Source organism: Ctenocephalides felis, unplaced genomic scaffold, assembly GCF_003426905.1.
Source record: "Ctenocephalides felis isolate EL2017-DRISC unplaced genomic scaffold, ASM342690v1 CF-g0.4_SCAFFOLD_00845, whole genome shotgun sequence".
Classification (NCBI taxonomy): domain Eukaryota; kingdom Metazoa; phylum Arthropoda; class Insecta; order Siphonaptera; family Pulicidae; genus Ctenocephalides; species Ctenocephalides felis.
Genome location: NW_020536999.1, coordinates 61,534,231 through 61,550,106, shown reverse-complemented (window position 1 = coordinate 61,550,106; position 15,876 = coordinate 61,534,231). Strand labels below are relative to the sequence as shown.

Genomic DNA, 15,876 nt, shown 5'->3' with positions numbered 1-15,876 from the left:
TCACTGCAGCAGTTAAGGGCCTTTTTTTGTCGCGCCGTTGGAGATCGACAATAACTTAAAAAATATCTAATTTTTTTCTTCAAAAATTTTACTATGTACGTGTATTCTTAAAATATGTATAAATATATTCCTCAAATTATGAAATGATTGACAAAGTAGTTTTTTTAATATAAATTCCCAAAAATTACCTTTTTTTAGGCGGTTACACTAGTTGTGCCCCTTAATTTGCCTTAAACAAAAGGTGTGCTAAAATGTTCAGAAACCTTAATAAAGTAAAGATATATAAAATTTTTATTTTAGATTTTTTTGAGATTACTATATCTTACCCTAAGAAAATATTTATAGTAATAATTAATAGCACAATAGAATAAATAAAAACCTGTCACATAAATTTCAAATAAAACGGTCTGTATGTGAATTGTTTTGGTAGTGACATCTTTACAACAGTTGGCAAATTAAACATAGTATCGCCATTTTGTGTTAACCTCTAAACAAAAACTAAATTTATTTATTCATTCAAAAAATATTTATAAAATAATAGTGACAACAAAAAACAGTGCCATTTACATGAAAATTTGGTAATGAGCAATAATAACAGATTAAAAAATATGTAAGTAAAAGCATATCTCCTTACTTTATATTTTATTTGATTAATATACATCTGCTGTATTGAATTGAATGGAAATGCATCATAAATATTTATAAGTTGCTAATTGTTCAATTAACACTAATTATTCGCAATTAATCAAACTGTAAAGTCCATTTGGCCTCATATTAATATGATGAGCGTTGACAGATGCGATTGCCATTCCCCACCATCGACTTTAGTCTAAAATAAATATTGTTCTTTCGAGACATTACACATTTCGGAGTTATTAATAGACGACTTGTTCTTAATTTATACATTTTTTTTAAATAAACTTAATTTTCAATTAACTTCTGTAAAAATTAAATTGGTTAAAATGGAGTGAGTATTGTCATTTTTGTACGAAATATTTTTTTCTAGTGTAGTGCAATAAATTGTTGTATTTTTTATGTTAACGAATTACATAATTCTGATATAAATTTATAATCACAAGTGTGTTGAGTATTACTTAAATATTCTATTAATAGTTCCACAATATGATTTGTTACAGTTGGTTGCATCTAGATAATAAAATATGATAATTTAAAACCCATTGAAGCTGACATGTAGTTTCTTTACTGTCAGCTTTTAAAATATAGTTGAGAAGAAAGATATTTCAATGTTGTTATATATATTTGTTTTGAGTTTTTGTTTAATTTGATTTAAATGAAAGTAAGAATGTTCATATTTTTCTTGCAATTGGAATTAACAAATTGTTGAGAATTATTTGGTAATAATTTACACTTTTAGTGTTGAATCATCCTGTAAATCATATCTACATAAAACTGTGCTACGGTCAAAAATCATTTTCAATATTTATATACTCATTTATGTATTTATCCATTAACATATTGCCTCCAACATATATGAAATCATTTAACTAAAAGCATCAAATATATTATTACTTGTTTATGTATATATTAATAATGATAATAATAATATACCATCCACTCATGATCATTATAAATATAAGAACAATTTAAAATAGTAATCTCAGCACAAATTCTCTTTAAAAACAAATATAATAATAATGATATAATAGAATATCTATTAACATATTTCCTCCAACATATATGAAATCATTTAACTAAAAACATCGAATATATTATTTTTTGTTTATGTATATACTTATAATGATAATAATATTATTCCACCCACTCATGATCATTATAAATATAAGAACAATTTAAAATAGTAATCTCAGCACAAATTCTCTTTAAAAACAAATATAATAATAATGATATAATAGAATATCTATTAATATATTTCCTCCAACATATATGAAATCATTTAACTAAAAACATCAAATATATTATTTTTTGTTTATGTATATACTTATAATGATAATATTATTATTCCATTAATTATCATGAGTGGCATGATCATTACAAATTTAAGAACAATTTAAAATAGTAATCACAGCACAAATTCTCCTTAAAAACAAATATAATAATTATGAACATAAGTATGTAATCACAGCACAAATTCTCCTTAAAAACAAATATAATAATTATGAACATAAGTATGTAATCACAGCACAAATTCTCCTTAAAAACACATATAATAATTATGAACATAAGTATGTGATAAACAAATGAAAACATTTTGAGACTGTTAGATTAAATTGTTGTAGCATTTCAATACCATGGTTGCAATAAAATATTTTAAATCTTTAAACCAAGAGCTTCATAGAAATATGCATATACTCTTTATTTTCAACAGAATAACACATTTTATTTGGGCAGTTTTGTAATAATAGTAATACTAATTAAAGAAACAATGGTGTTCCATAATTTTAGTAAAGTAGAAAATTATTTTTTTCATTATTATAGGCTATAGAAAGCGTTTTATTGAACAAACTCTTCAGAATTTTAATATATTATATGAAATTATAATTCTTATTAATTTAATTATAATTTTATTATATTGGACATTATTATATCAACGATAATTTTAGACTAAACATACACATTCCACCTGAATAGTTTTATGAATTATGGGATGAAATAGTTTCATGTGAATGCATTTCATCAAAATTGCAGTATCATGCTACTGTACTTAGATATCTTGATTGTGAATGATTACAATGTCTTACAATTATTTCTTTTTTAGTGTGATCCAAAAGAATTATGTCTTCAAACTCATCCCAAACGGATCAAATTCGTGAGGCTTACGATACACTATATGAAATATCACGACTTCTAAACACTGGTTTGACTCCAGAAACATTGCAGATTTGCATTCGTCTTTGCGAAGCTGGTGTTAATCCTGAAGCTCTTGCACATGTATTGCGTGAAATAAGAATACAATCTGAGACACACCAAAAATCTGACGCTAATAACTAATTTTGGCAAGTTGGATATGAAAATTAATTAATCATGTTTGTGTCAGTGTTCAAATCATTCTTCATTTAATATATTTTGTTGTCATGTGTTTGTGTTAATTTTCATTTATGTTGTTGTTATAACAATGTTTTACAGATTCTTCATAATGATTAGATATGTTTGGTTTTATTCACAATATTTTGTTGAAACAATATCTATTTTAATCAAAAGCATACATATTTGATATTAAACTTTTGTTAAAATATTAATGATTCTTATGAAAAACAATAAGGACATATTATGAATAATACCAATTGTATTTAATTTTTTTTTAATTAACTTGTGTTGTCTTTTCTTTATTTGTTTGTTTTAATTAATTATTAGATATCATTATTTTATTGGGGTTAAAAGCGGCATTTATTCTAAATTTGAATATTGTTTAAAAGAAAAAATATAATTAATTCATTATAATATGAATTCAATCCATAAGTCATGGTCTTCTGCACTTCTGCAAAAATAATTGTACGTTTTCAAAAAATTAAATTATTAATCTTTATGTTGCTAGTCCTAAAAAAAAATTTCTGTGTTCATAATTGGCAATATACATCTCGATACTACAATATGTATTGTATTTAAATTTGTTTTAATCAGCACATCAAATATGAACTATAAATATGTGGGATCTTTTAATTTTTCTACAAGCATAAAAGTGATCATAGTGTTCAATCAAGCGTTAATAACACATGTTGGTTTCTTGTGTTCATTAGTGCATGATTTGTATGATTTTTAGTGACTATTTAACAAATGGCTAGTATATTTTATAATATTAAATTTTATCATGCTTGTTTATTCTTATTAACAGTTTTTTCATATTTTAAAAAGTTATGTAAACAATTTTCATAAACAAAGTTATAATTTTTTTTATCAATATGATGTCGTAGTTGCATTTTTTCTATAAATTAATATATATTAAATGTTCTAGTTCGCCTCTAATTATATCTTCAAACCTAGTTCGTGATAACTTTGCAATTTTTTGTTTTTGAATATTTGCGCTGTTTCTCATCGGTTGGCACGACTGTTCGCCGTCATTATTGGTTTTGTGCGAATGATAACATGGCCGCCGTGTAACTTGTGTTAAAAAATAGTGAAGAATTTAGGTGTTTTACGGAGTCTTTAAAAACAAGATAATTGGCGCAATGATTAGTTTACGAATGTATTAATATGCGTGCGTGTCAGTAAAATTCGCGTCGGATAGTTTTCGGTGTTTGTGACAGATTCGATAATTATTTATTTTACATAAGCTCTCATCTTTGTGTCATCGGCCGAGTTTTTTGTGTAAACTAACAGTAGTTCGATAAAATTAAGTCAGTATTGAAATGCTCTAGACATTCGCAATGTCTGTTTTTATAGGAGAGATGGCTTGCTGATCGACAGTGACAGCTTTGGACATTACGCCAAGGGCCGTGACATCAGACTTCAAAAGGTAGTCGGTTATAATATATAGTATAAATTAATTGCCTTTGCGATTCGTTCGGAGCCCTGGAAGCATTAAAAGGCACGATCATGGGCAATAATGCCACTTCGGCCAACAAAAAGGTGGACGCTGCCGAAAGCGTCAAAGAGTTTCTCGATCAAGCCAAAGAAGAATTTGAAGACAAATGGAAGAAAAATCCAACGAACACGGCGGCTTTGGACGATTTCGAACGAATTAAAACATTGGGTACTGGATCCTTTGGCAGGGTCATGATTGTCCAGCACAAACCGACCAAGGAATATTATGCAATGAAAATTTTAGATAAACAAAAGGTTGTCAAACTGAAGCAAGTCGAGCATACCTTGAACGAAAAACGCATTCTACAAGCCATTAGCTTTCCTTTTCTGGTCAGCTTGAAATTCCACTTCAAAGACAATTCAAATCTCTACATGGTATTAGAATATGTTCCCGGTGGAGAAATGTTTTCCCACTTGCGAAAAGTTGGTAGGTTTAGCGAACCACATTCACGATTCTATGCTGCTCAAATAGTATTAGCGTTTGAATACTTACATTATCTAGATTTGATCTACCGAGATCTTAAGCCCGAGAACTTGTTGATCGATTCTCAGGGCTATTTGAAAGTCACTGATTTTGGTTTTGCAAAACGAGTTAAGGGTCGCACTTGGACATTGTGTGGAACTCCTGAATATTTAGCCCCAGAAATAATTTTGAGCAAGGGGTATAATAAAGCGGTTGATTGGTGGGCATTAGGAGTCTTAGTTTACGAAATGGCGGCTGGTTATCCGCCGTTCTTTGCCGACCAACCGATCCAAATCTACGAGAAGATTGTTTCTGGCAAAGTTCGTTTTCCTTCTCATTTTGGCTCAGATCTCAAGGATCTGTTACGAAATTTGCTGCAAGTAGATCTGACAAAACGCTATGGCAACTTGAAAGCGGGCGTAAACGATATCAAGGGGCATAAATGGTTTGCTTCAACTGATTGGATTGCAGTATTCCAGAAGAAAATAGAAGCACCCTTTATTCCTCGATGCAAGGGTGCAGGCGACACTAGCAATTTCGACGATTACGAAGAGGAGGCGCTGCGTATCTCCAGCACCGAGAAGTGCGCCAAAGAATTTGCCGAATTCTGAATGCTTCATGTTTTTGTCTTTCATTTTGGAAATGAGTTAATTGCAGTTTTTATGTTGGTCATATTTCTTGTGAAAAGTTGAAAGTATTTAAAATAAAAAGCGAAAAAGACTCTCCTCTGAGCCCCCTTTACCAAAACAAAGAGAACATTTATTGTGAAAATACACACATGCTAATGTTTTTTCATAAATAGGAGTCGAAACCCCCTCTCTCGTTACATAAATATAATTGTGTGTTAATCGCTTATTTACAAGAGAATCATGATCATTAGTAATATGTATGCACATGTATATATGTGTATATGATGCGCATATGTGTGTAGGCATACTGTATAGTAAGAAATATTTAAACAAGATATAGGTATTAAATTACTAAAACAGTTTTAAAGTAAACATTCACATTTACATGGACACGCAGACACAGATATACAATTCATTCAAATTTATATGATAAATTTGAGTGGCATTTACAGGTAGCTCATATTCAGCATTGTTGAATTCTTCAGTTATAAATTATGCAAAATAATATCGATATATGAATCAAGTTTAATAACTATTAATTAATCTTATTTTTTAATGTTGTTTTAAATATTCAGAAAGATATCAATGCGGTGCATTTAATGTGTACTACCTGTATATGAGTTTTTCTTATTAATATAAATACATTACATCCACCTATACATATAGATATATAAATGTGTATACCATTTTATTTGTTGTGTAGTCGTTTTATCATGGAAATCAAAAATTGCTTTTTCATAGTAGTGCTAGTTATATAAAAAAACAAAAAATTGGTATGAAAATTTCTCTAGATGGAAAATAGTAAAGCTGTGTTCTATCCCTTAATAGCTTTGCATCAACTTTCTGCATAGTGAATAGGGCTCCCAATATCATTTTGATATGTATACTGTGATATATTTCCGGCATATATTCAAAACTTTATGATCACTTTATTTATGTTAACAAACGAAAATTTTAAGTAAATTTGTATCCTTTAATGCATGCCTGTATTTCTGAACATCGGATAATGCATCAATATTTTATATTCTCGAAAACTCTGCATCGAGTTGATGCAAAAAAAAACTATCATCACGGCTTTATGTTGTAATCCAGCAAGATATAATTGGTTATATATATATATATATATATATATATATATATATAAATCAAAGATAAACACAAAAATCTCTTACTTGGATCTTTAGGTTTTTAGTATATATTAACGGTCTCATAGAATTGGGGCTAGTTGTTATTATTATTATTAATTGTTATTTTTCATTAAATTGATTTATTGATTAAGTTTTGATTGAGTATTGATTGTCAGCACTTTTTTTATGAAGGGACTTATGCAATATTTTGTTACATTTAGCGATGATTGTCACCGCTAGGAAACACCAAAAATATAATTTTTGAGTTTTGAGAAAATGTGTTTCTTACATGCTGCAAAGAAAAAATTTTGTAACGTGAGTGCATTTATTTTGAATATAAAATTGGTGTGTGATCAACCGCTATAAAAAAAAATTGGAAGAGAGAATTTATAATATTTGGATACTAACACTATTTTTTGTGAAACCTGATGTTCTTTAAATTTTATATATGACATTTTATTTATTGATGTCGTTCACTGTGCAATCTAGTCTTTAAAAAAATGTTTTTACCATTGAATGAAAAAGCTGTATTCATTACATAATGATTTTTTTTTTCTTAACATTTATAATTTGCAAATAAGCCATGTTGTTACAAGCAAGTCATGTATGCGTATACAGATTTTTTTATCTTTCATATATTAAAAAAAAAATTATATAATATTGCAAAATGTTCCATTTGTTTAATGATTGTGGAAGTATTTTTTATTGTTAGTTGTTGTATTTGAAATTTTAATTATTCAAATGATTGTATTATACCAAAATTTGTAAGCGTAAAAAATTATGTATACATGTACAATTATTTATTGAGATAAAAGTAAGGATGCTGTAGTTATTTATTGAATTTATTTATTATCGCATTGATATGGACTTGTGCAAACAGGTGACTGGATGATCATGCATTGATCAATTTATTGTTACTTTTTGAGTAGCACCTAACAATATCAAGTAATGTTTACTTGTTGGCTAAATTATATATTTCTTTCATTATTTATGAGGGTTTGGGTAAAATGATAATTACGAGCAATATATTCTTCGGCATTAAAAAGAAAGTTGGAACGATCCAATTAAGTTACTTTACAATGATTGATAATACCATTTTACTTTGGAAATAAGTTTAACTATTTCAATCTAAAGCTACCTTTGAAATAGGTAGTTTTATTTTATTAAGTACCAAATAGCTGAGTTTTTTTTCATTATCATATTCTATTTCATTCTCTTAAGATTTGATTATGCTTCCAAATAGTATCCACAGGAATAGGAAATAGATGATCAGTTGGTGTTTACCACTTCAATATTTTTGTTTCTCATTTATATTTTAATATTATTTTTATTCTTATATATGTAATATGCATATATTACATATGTGTGTATGCATGTGTGTTATCTAACTCAGCTCATGGACCTGCCTTTCTGCACACAACTGAATTTGTATATTTATACATCAATCTTCTAAAAATTAATTGAAAGTTATTAAATATTTAAAATATTTATTCAAAATACACCATGATTTAGGACATCTTCAGGGCAATAATTTTGATTGTATATAGTAAAGATCTGTAAAATTTTAATATATTGACTGTTAGAAGAACCACCTCAAAGTTCGACGAAGCATATATCAAATAAATGTTTTAAATAAATCTATTTGAAAAGGTTTTAAAGAATTAAATAAATGTTTTTACAAATTTAATATCTCAAACGAAAGAAGTCGTTGCAATGTTTTTGTATCCAATCATAGGAAAGTTCACACACACACACACACACATATATATATATATATATATATATATATATATTTAAAATATGTTTACTAAATACTTCTGGGCAGTACATGAAATACAAAAGTAAAGAATTTACAATTTCTTTATTTATTCTACAAAAAATAAAGGTCTGGCAAAATATATTTCTTTTTTCATTTGGTGTCCTGTCCTGTAGAATTTAGGAATGTTACCCTGAGTAAACTCCAATTAATTTTTATTTTTACCATTTTATTTTACCTATTGGTTTCTGGTGATTGGTTTTGGTCAATTTTATTCAGAGTTGAGGCTGAATACCTAAAATATTGCTCGAATTTATCATTTCCTCGTAAATCAATTCAGACATATCAAATAAAATACTAAAAGCTTAATCATTCACAATAGTCGCTCGTGTGCGCTTGGTCCTAAAACATTTCTAACAAGTCAGGTTTCGACCTATGCCAAAATAATTAAACCAATGAAAAATATAGCATGGGTAGTCAATTCTTATCTATCACCGATTTGTAAATCATTAATAGTAAAATTTGATAATTTCATATTAAATTGTTATGAAGAGAGTTTTATGTACATTGAGATTTGTAAAGGAATCAGTCTTTTGTCTATTTTTGGATACATTAAAAAGCTGGATCTTTTACAAATGGGTCATAGATACGAAATTGATTGCTACTGAATTCAATCATGATTTGAATAATGAATAAAGTCTAGAACAATTTTTGAACAAACGCGTTTAATTCAAAATACGAATTATTTGAAATTCGTTTGGTATGATGTGTTGCTGATGTGCTGCTCCATATCAAATATATGTGATGGTGGTCACATACATAGATGAAATTTAAAAATATATAAATTTCTATTGTTAGTGATATTTTTGCTACAACGGAACGCTTTATAGACTTTATTAGAAAAATGATTTAAATCTTTTATAGAAACGAGCAAATATTTTTAGAAACCGTTGCCAAAGAACGATTTTTTCACGGAGTACTGAAAATTGGAATAATGCTGTTATTTTTCTTTTATTCGTACTCCGTGGATGCATTAAGTTGGGAGCAGTCTTTTGATACAAGATTTGTTTCATATAAATTGTTCTAAATTTAATATTTTAACATATGTCATATCGCACATCCAAATCTAACGAAAAGTAACTCCAAATTATAAAAATCTAACAACAAATTCTTAAAAATAGCATTACTACTTAATATTAGTTAATGTACAACCTATCGTTGACCGAAAACATATTTCCTGAAAAGTGTTTGTTGTTGAATCTGTTTAGACTTAGGTGTGCGCTCTGTATTATAATTTATAGTCAGTCTTTTATCAAAAAACTAGCTCAGTGTTTGGGAAGCAATAACGTAACTGTATAAAATGCATAAAGCAGATACTAAAATTATATTTTATAAATATATTTCCGTCATTTTGCTCCTTGTATTTATACAATTGCGTTTATATCTAAGATTGAATTTGTAAAGCACTTTCACACGATACAATGAAGTTTGATAAACTGCGAGTTAAAATATATAATACTATATGATGTGCAATATTTATTAATAAATATGGGAGCACAAATTTCTATGGACAAGTGAATCATGTAATCACTTAAATACCTTTAAAGTTTGATTTTCAAATATGACTTCTAAATAGTTTGCCGTTGTTTTAGAACAATATTTTTTGTTATTTGTCCAATTTATTGTTTTTGACTAATTTGATTCATAAATATTATATTATGAATTAATTCACCGGATTATTTTTTGATACTCAAATGAATTCTTACACGTGAGAAAATGTTTGATTTTAGAATTTTTTTTTTTCAATAACATTTTCAAATGCACGAACTTAACATCAACACATCATTTACATTAAGATAATATATTTAATAATTTATGCTTTTGGAGTTTTGAAAATATGTTGTATTTGCAAACTAATATATTTACTGTTATATTTTTATCTACTATTCATTTAGAATCGTATAGAAAAATGCACAATTTATAATGAAATTTAAATCGATCGATCTTTTTTATAATACTTCATCTCTAAAACAATTCTCTTATAAAAAAATTCGCATTTGTAGTAATCGTGTGCATTATTTGTAAGGTGACCATACTGTCCCGGATTAGCCGGGACAGTCACGGTTTTCAACCTTGTGTCCCGGGTTTTTCTGAAAGCAATATTTATTCCGGATTGTCCCGGTTATTCGAAAACTAATAGATAAAGTAACAAAATTTATACAAAAATTCAAATTAATTATGAAGAAAAATGTATAGTTTTATGCAAAGCTCAAAAGCGAGAAAAACATAGATAAAGGAATATTGCATATAATTGAATAATAAAGTTCTTACTAAAAGTCCGCAATTTTTATTAAGAAAAATTCATATAAAAAACTGATGAATTTGGTGTGTTCTTAAGTAGTAAGAACTGATTCCCGGATTAGCTTAAAAAATATGGTCACCTTAATTATTTGCAATCTTCAATACAATATTTCAAATGTACATATTGCTTCATATGATTCGAATCAAATTTTTAATGATTCATATAACTTAAATCGTACATCTTATGTCAAAAGATTCAAGTCAAACTTTGAATGGGTCGTATTCTTAAATCGTACATCTTATGTCAAAAGATTCAAGTCAAACTTTGAATCGCACATATTTTAGCATATGATTCGAATCAAATTTCGAGTGATTCATACAACTTAAATAGTTCATCCTGCGTCATATGATTCGAATCGACTTGAAGCGATTTGATAACTTAACGTAATCTGATTCGACTCAAACCTCGAGTGTTTCTTGTGTGTGATTCGAATCGTGCATCATAAGTCAAGTGATTCGAATCAGAATTCGAGTGATTTGTAGGTTTGTAATATCCGAATATGTGTAAATTAGAAGTCATGATCAAGTTTTTCTATTACGGTTCGATTCGAATAACTTGGAACGTTTGATTTGATCATTAATGATAATGATTGATTTTGCTTATTTGTTGTCCATTGAGATGCTTATTTCTTTATGAAAAACTGTATTTGAAGAAAACTTTGTCCAATCTGTTCCCTCTTCATAAATAAATCATTTTCTACTTTCGTATCGCGTGAAAGGCGCTTTATAACTGCATATTATAATTTAAACCGAATTAGCCAATTATTGTTATAATTTTCATTACGATCATTAGGAAATTAAATTTTTAAGACAAATGTTTAGAAATTTGTGTTTTATAGCGAATTTGCATGCGTGATATATTTAAACAAAAATAGTTTGATGTTTAATAATGGAGATTCGAGATAATAAATGAATAATAATTTATGTTTCTGGTCCAATCAACGCAGACACACACAAATCTAGATTATTTATAATATTTATATAAAATGAAAATATGAGTTGTCCACATTGTATTTTATAGGTGTGTGTTTGTGATTCTCCAAGTCAAGGAATATACCTCAAGAAAATCTTTTATTCATACTGACAAACATTTTGTGAAAAAATTTGGTACCGCAACCGAATTTTTAATATTTTTATTTTCAGAACAGTTTTGAGTGGTATGAATAAATGATTTTCAAATCCAAAAATGTTCATCATCTTATATATCATATTTAACACAATCTTAGACGAACAATCACCATATAATAAAAAGTGACTATTTTATAAAATTCATCGAAATATCGCAGTTTTGGTCGAAATTTTATTAACTCAAAATATATCTATAGTAATTATAAATATAATAATGGAAAATAAATGTGACAAATACGAACTCATAGTTATTATAAGAAATAATTGAAATATTGTATCATACTCGCTTTTACCAAGGGCTTAAATTTTAATTTAAGTATACCATTTTTCAAAACTATGATTTCAGTAAATATCATGAAGTTATCATTCAAACAAACTTGTTTTAAAATCAACTTCGTCGATACTGCAATATAATTTAATTTTATATATATTTGGGTTAATTTCGTTTAGACTTTAACTTGCGATGTATAAATATAAACAATATATCATCATTATCGTTGTAGTGAACATAATCCAAATAATAAATCCAATAAATAGTCGAAATTCTTATCAGATTTTTTTCAAATTAACCATAACTTTTTACCAAGTCCTCGATTTTTAAAACAGTATTATCGTGCTATGTTTTAGAGCGAATTTTGGAGTAAGTTGAAAATTCAAGTGAAACATCAAAAAGCAGAATATTAGGATATTTTAGAAGTAAGATTATTATTTTTACATATTTTTGCAAATTTTTATTTGTCAATGGGGTATTAAATTCAAGCAAAGTTGGTATGGACAATGAAGCTGGATCAGGAATTTCCTTAAACTTATTTGTTACTGTAGCTCACTACTATATTTATCATCTGGTTTGTGATATATTATCTCTACTTAATTGTATACTGATCATACTTCTTAAAAAAATACATATTCGAATATAAATGATTAAAAAATTACATATTCGAATCAATTGGGATGACGACAATGTTGACTAAATTATTGGTCCAATTAGATAGTTAATTGATTTGGAAGTTAGTAGCACTATTATAAAAAGAGAAAAGTATTTTTCGGTATGGATGATTTTCAATTTCTGGTTGGACTTTCCGTTGTAACATTTATACTGCCCCCCCGATTAAATTGGGGGCAAATAATAGAATTAATAGAATATTTTGCCATACTAGAAGATTTAGTAGTAAATGTTGGTCAGACAATTTTTGTTTAATATCGTGATTCAGATAACTTGGTGAATAACGCAATCACATTTACTTTACGTCAACGTGCATCCAGATTTTTTTCAATGTTTCGATAAAATTAAGGCCATCATTTGCTCTTGATGTTTATGAAAATCTGATCATAATAGAATTTTTTATCTCAAGTTCAAAATATTTGGGTGTGTCAATTCAATGCATTTTTTTAACATTGTTCAACAGCAGTCAGAACATATTGTTGTTATATAGTTGTTTGGTTCAATATCAACTCAAGTAGTGTTTTCCTTGAGTATAAGAAGTTGGCATGGTAGATGACCCTCTAATGAAGATTACTAGTTACTTAGAGAAGATCTGCTGGTTGTTTCTCCTTAAGTCGGGCAAAGTGGGATATGCTTCTTGTGCTGATTATTTTTTGTACTGTTTCCATAAGGAGGTCATCATGCAAAATTTTATTAGATACATACCAAGGCGCGCTTGTGATGAGTCTTACAATTTTGAAAAAATTAAAAATTTTCAAAAGGCCTTGATTTTTGTTTTACTGACGCATCCCCAGAGCTCGTCTCCATAGGTCCATATAGGTTTTATGAAAGATTTGTAAATAAGAACTTTGTCCTATTAGCCAATACAATGACCTGACTTTGCTTCGCAGCTCTTTTATTTTTTGGTTTATATGTTGTATCCAGTTTAGTTTTTGGTCCAAATAAATACCGAGACCTCGAGTATAGCCTTGTTATTCATGCTGACACGAGGCTATGCAAATTTACTATTATAATATTGACGCTTATAAAGACAATTGTACATTGGTTTTAGTTGTTGCAAAAATATGCATATACTTTTATTAGAGTTTATTTGTTGCATCCTTATTATTCTGATAATGGCAAAGAATATTCTAAAAGATGTTTCACGTGAATTTCAACGCATTCCAAAAAATTCTAAATTTTACTACGCGTGTCTAATTAAGAAAGAATCTATTCGTATATTTGCATACATTATTAATGAAGTAACAATCATTTGGCAAACTTTAACTTGTTTTACGTGTTTTCACTTGGTTTTAGGTTTTCTTCATTGACTTCATTGAACTTTAAATGTTACTCATTTCTTTTATATATAACTCAGCTTATATGCCTGATGACGTCATAACAATAACTAACAAAACGCATTTGTGTCGTCATAAGAACATTTATATTAAGTTTAAGCTTTATCAATATAAATTCTTCATGAATCTATAGAGATAGGACTAATATGGTAATTTTACCAAGAAAATATCTTTCATATATACCGTAACGTTTAATTTCAAAACTAATTGCGTAAAATTTTGAATTTTTCATGAACCTCTATAGATCATGAAAGTCATGACGACCAAATTATAGATATAAATAAACATAAACCAAAACCGTATCAATCCATAAAAATGACGATGAAAGGCTAAGTTAGACATCTATTTTTATCATAATTTTTGATTGGCTTGAGTTTAAAGTTCTTGTTCTATATGTTTCCATAATGTGGATAAGGAGTAGACATTGCCCTATTGTCTTTTTCTAAATCTTACCATTGGTGTGGAATGAGAATGGAGATTTATCTCCTATCCTTGACCATCACTGGTTTGAATTGACACTGGGACTTGTTTTCTCCATATCCATATTCTGGAAGAAGAATGGACTTTCCTTTTGATTGATGTGGATGTTGTCCTTGTGTAACATCAATTGATCTACAACTAGAGGAAATTAGACGAAAAAAATTGTCATTTTTGATGATTATCGTGGTTTTGGTTTATACGTTATTTATATTTTTGTTGCTTGTTAAAATTAATTCACTAATTTTTTGATAATTTAAGAAATTTTGGACCACACATCTGCTTTTAATTCTGGTCGTCGTTCAATTGACCCGATATTCAACATTTTTTATTTAATCGGGACTAAAATAGAAAAAATAATATATTTTAAATTAAAATAACTTCCTTAGCTACAGTCATGTGATAACTAATGGAAATTCTATTACACCATTGCTTTATTCTTTACCAATTTTCTTGATTAGTAGTTCTTGATTTTGTTCTTCATATGAAGAGTAGGTCATAAATTATTTGATGTTATTAAAAATATTAGGTAAACACTAAAATAAATAGATACGTATTTAGACAACTATTTATTTAAATATGAACTTCTACTTTAAAAGCAATATCAAAATGTCTACAAATGCCGTGGTTATAGCATTCTTTTTACGATTACGTAACTTTGGAAACTTTGGAAACACATTTTAACATATTTTTGTTTTATGCATGCAGAAGATATCTCCACTAAGATAACTTTTCTAGTGACAGGTGTGGATCCCTGAGTTTCCAAGCAATATTTTCTGTTTGGACAATTATATAATCGTTGATTGTTGAATGTCTGGCAAAACTTGGAAACCTTTGAAACACATTTTAGCATATTTTTGAAAGATTGTTGGCATTTGTTCTGAAGTCATAGCTTTGAGTTTTAATATGTTTTTTGTTCAATACATGCAGAAGTTATCTCCTACTAAGACAACTTTTCTGGTGACAAATGTTGAATGTTGAATGTCTGGCAAAAAGCTCCGTCTTTTTGGAACAATGTATCGTGATTATAGCCGACAAAGTTAATATTTAAACTAAAATTGTCTTTTTACATTATACTGAAAATGTTCCGGTTGGGTCAATTGACAACATCAGAGTGGCATAAAAGTTCGTGGTCTGCAAATCATTAATTAACCC

The 15,876-nt window shown here is 27.9% G+C and overlaps 2 protein-coding genes across 2 annotated transcripts; both read left to right on the top strand.

The window, feature by feature from the left end:
* The first annotated feature begins 487 nt into the window (after positions 1–487).
* LOC113375754 (mitotic-spindle organizing protein 1) lies at positions 488–4,492 on the top strand. The gene is made up of 3 exons (XM_026615702.1): positions 488–610; positions 2,738–2,975; positions 4,360–4,492. Exon 2 carries the CDS (start codon positions 2,755–2,757, stop codon positions 2,968–2,970), a length of 216 nt encoding a protein of 71 aa, XP_026471487.1. The 5' UTR covers positions 488–610; positions 2,738–2,754; the 3' UTR covers positions 2,971–2,975; positions 4,360–4,492.
* LOC113375748 (cAMP-dependent protein kinase catalytic subunit) lies at positions 4,482–6,706 on the top strand. Its single transcript, XM_026615695.1, has one exon. The coding sequence runs from the start codon at positions 4,513–4,515 to the stop codon at positions 5,572–5,574; it is 1,062 nt and encodes a 353-aa protein (XP_026471480.1). The 5' UTR covers positions 4,482–4,512; the 3' UTR covers positions 5,575–6,706.
* The last annotated feature ends 9,170 nt before the right edge of the window (positions 6,707–15,876 follow it).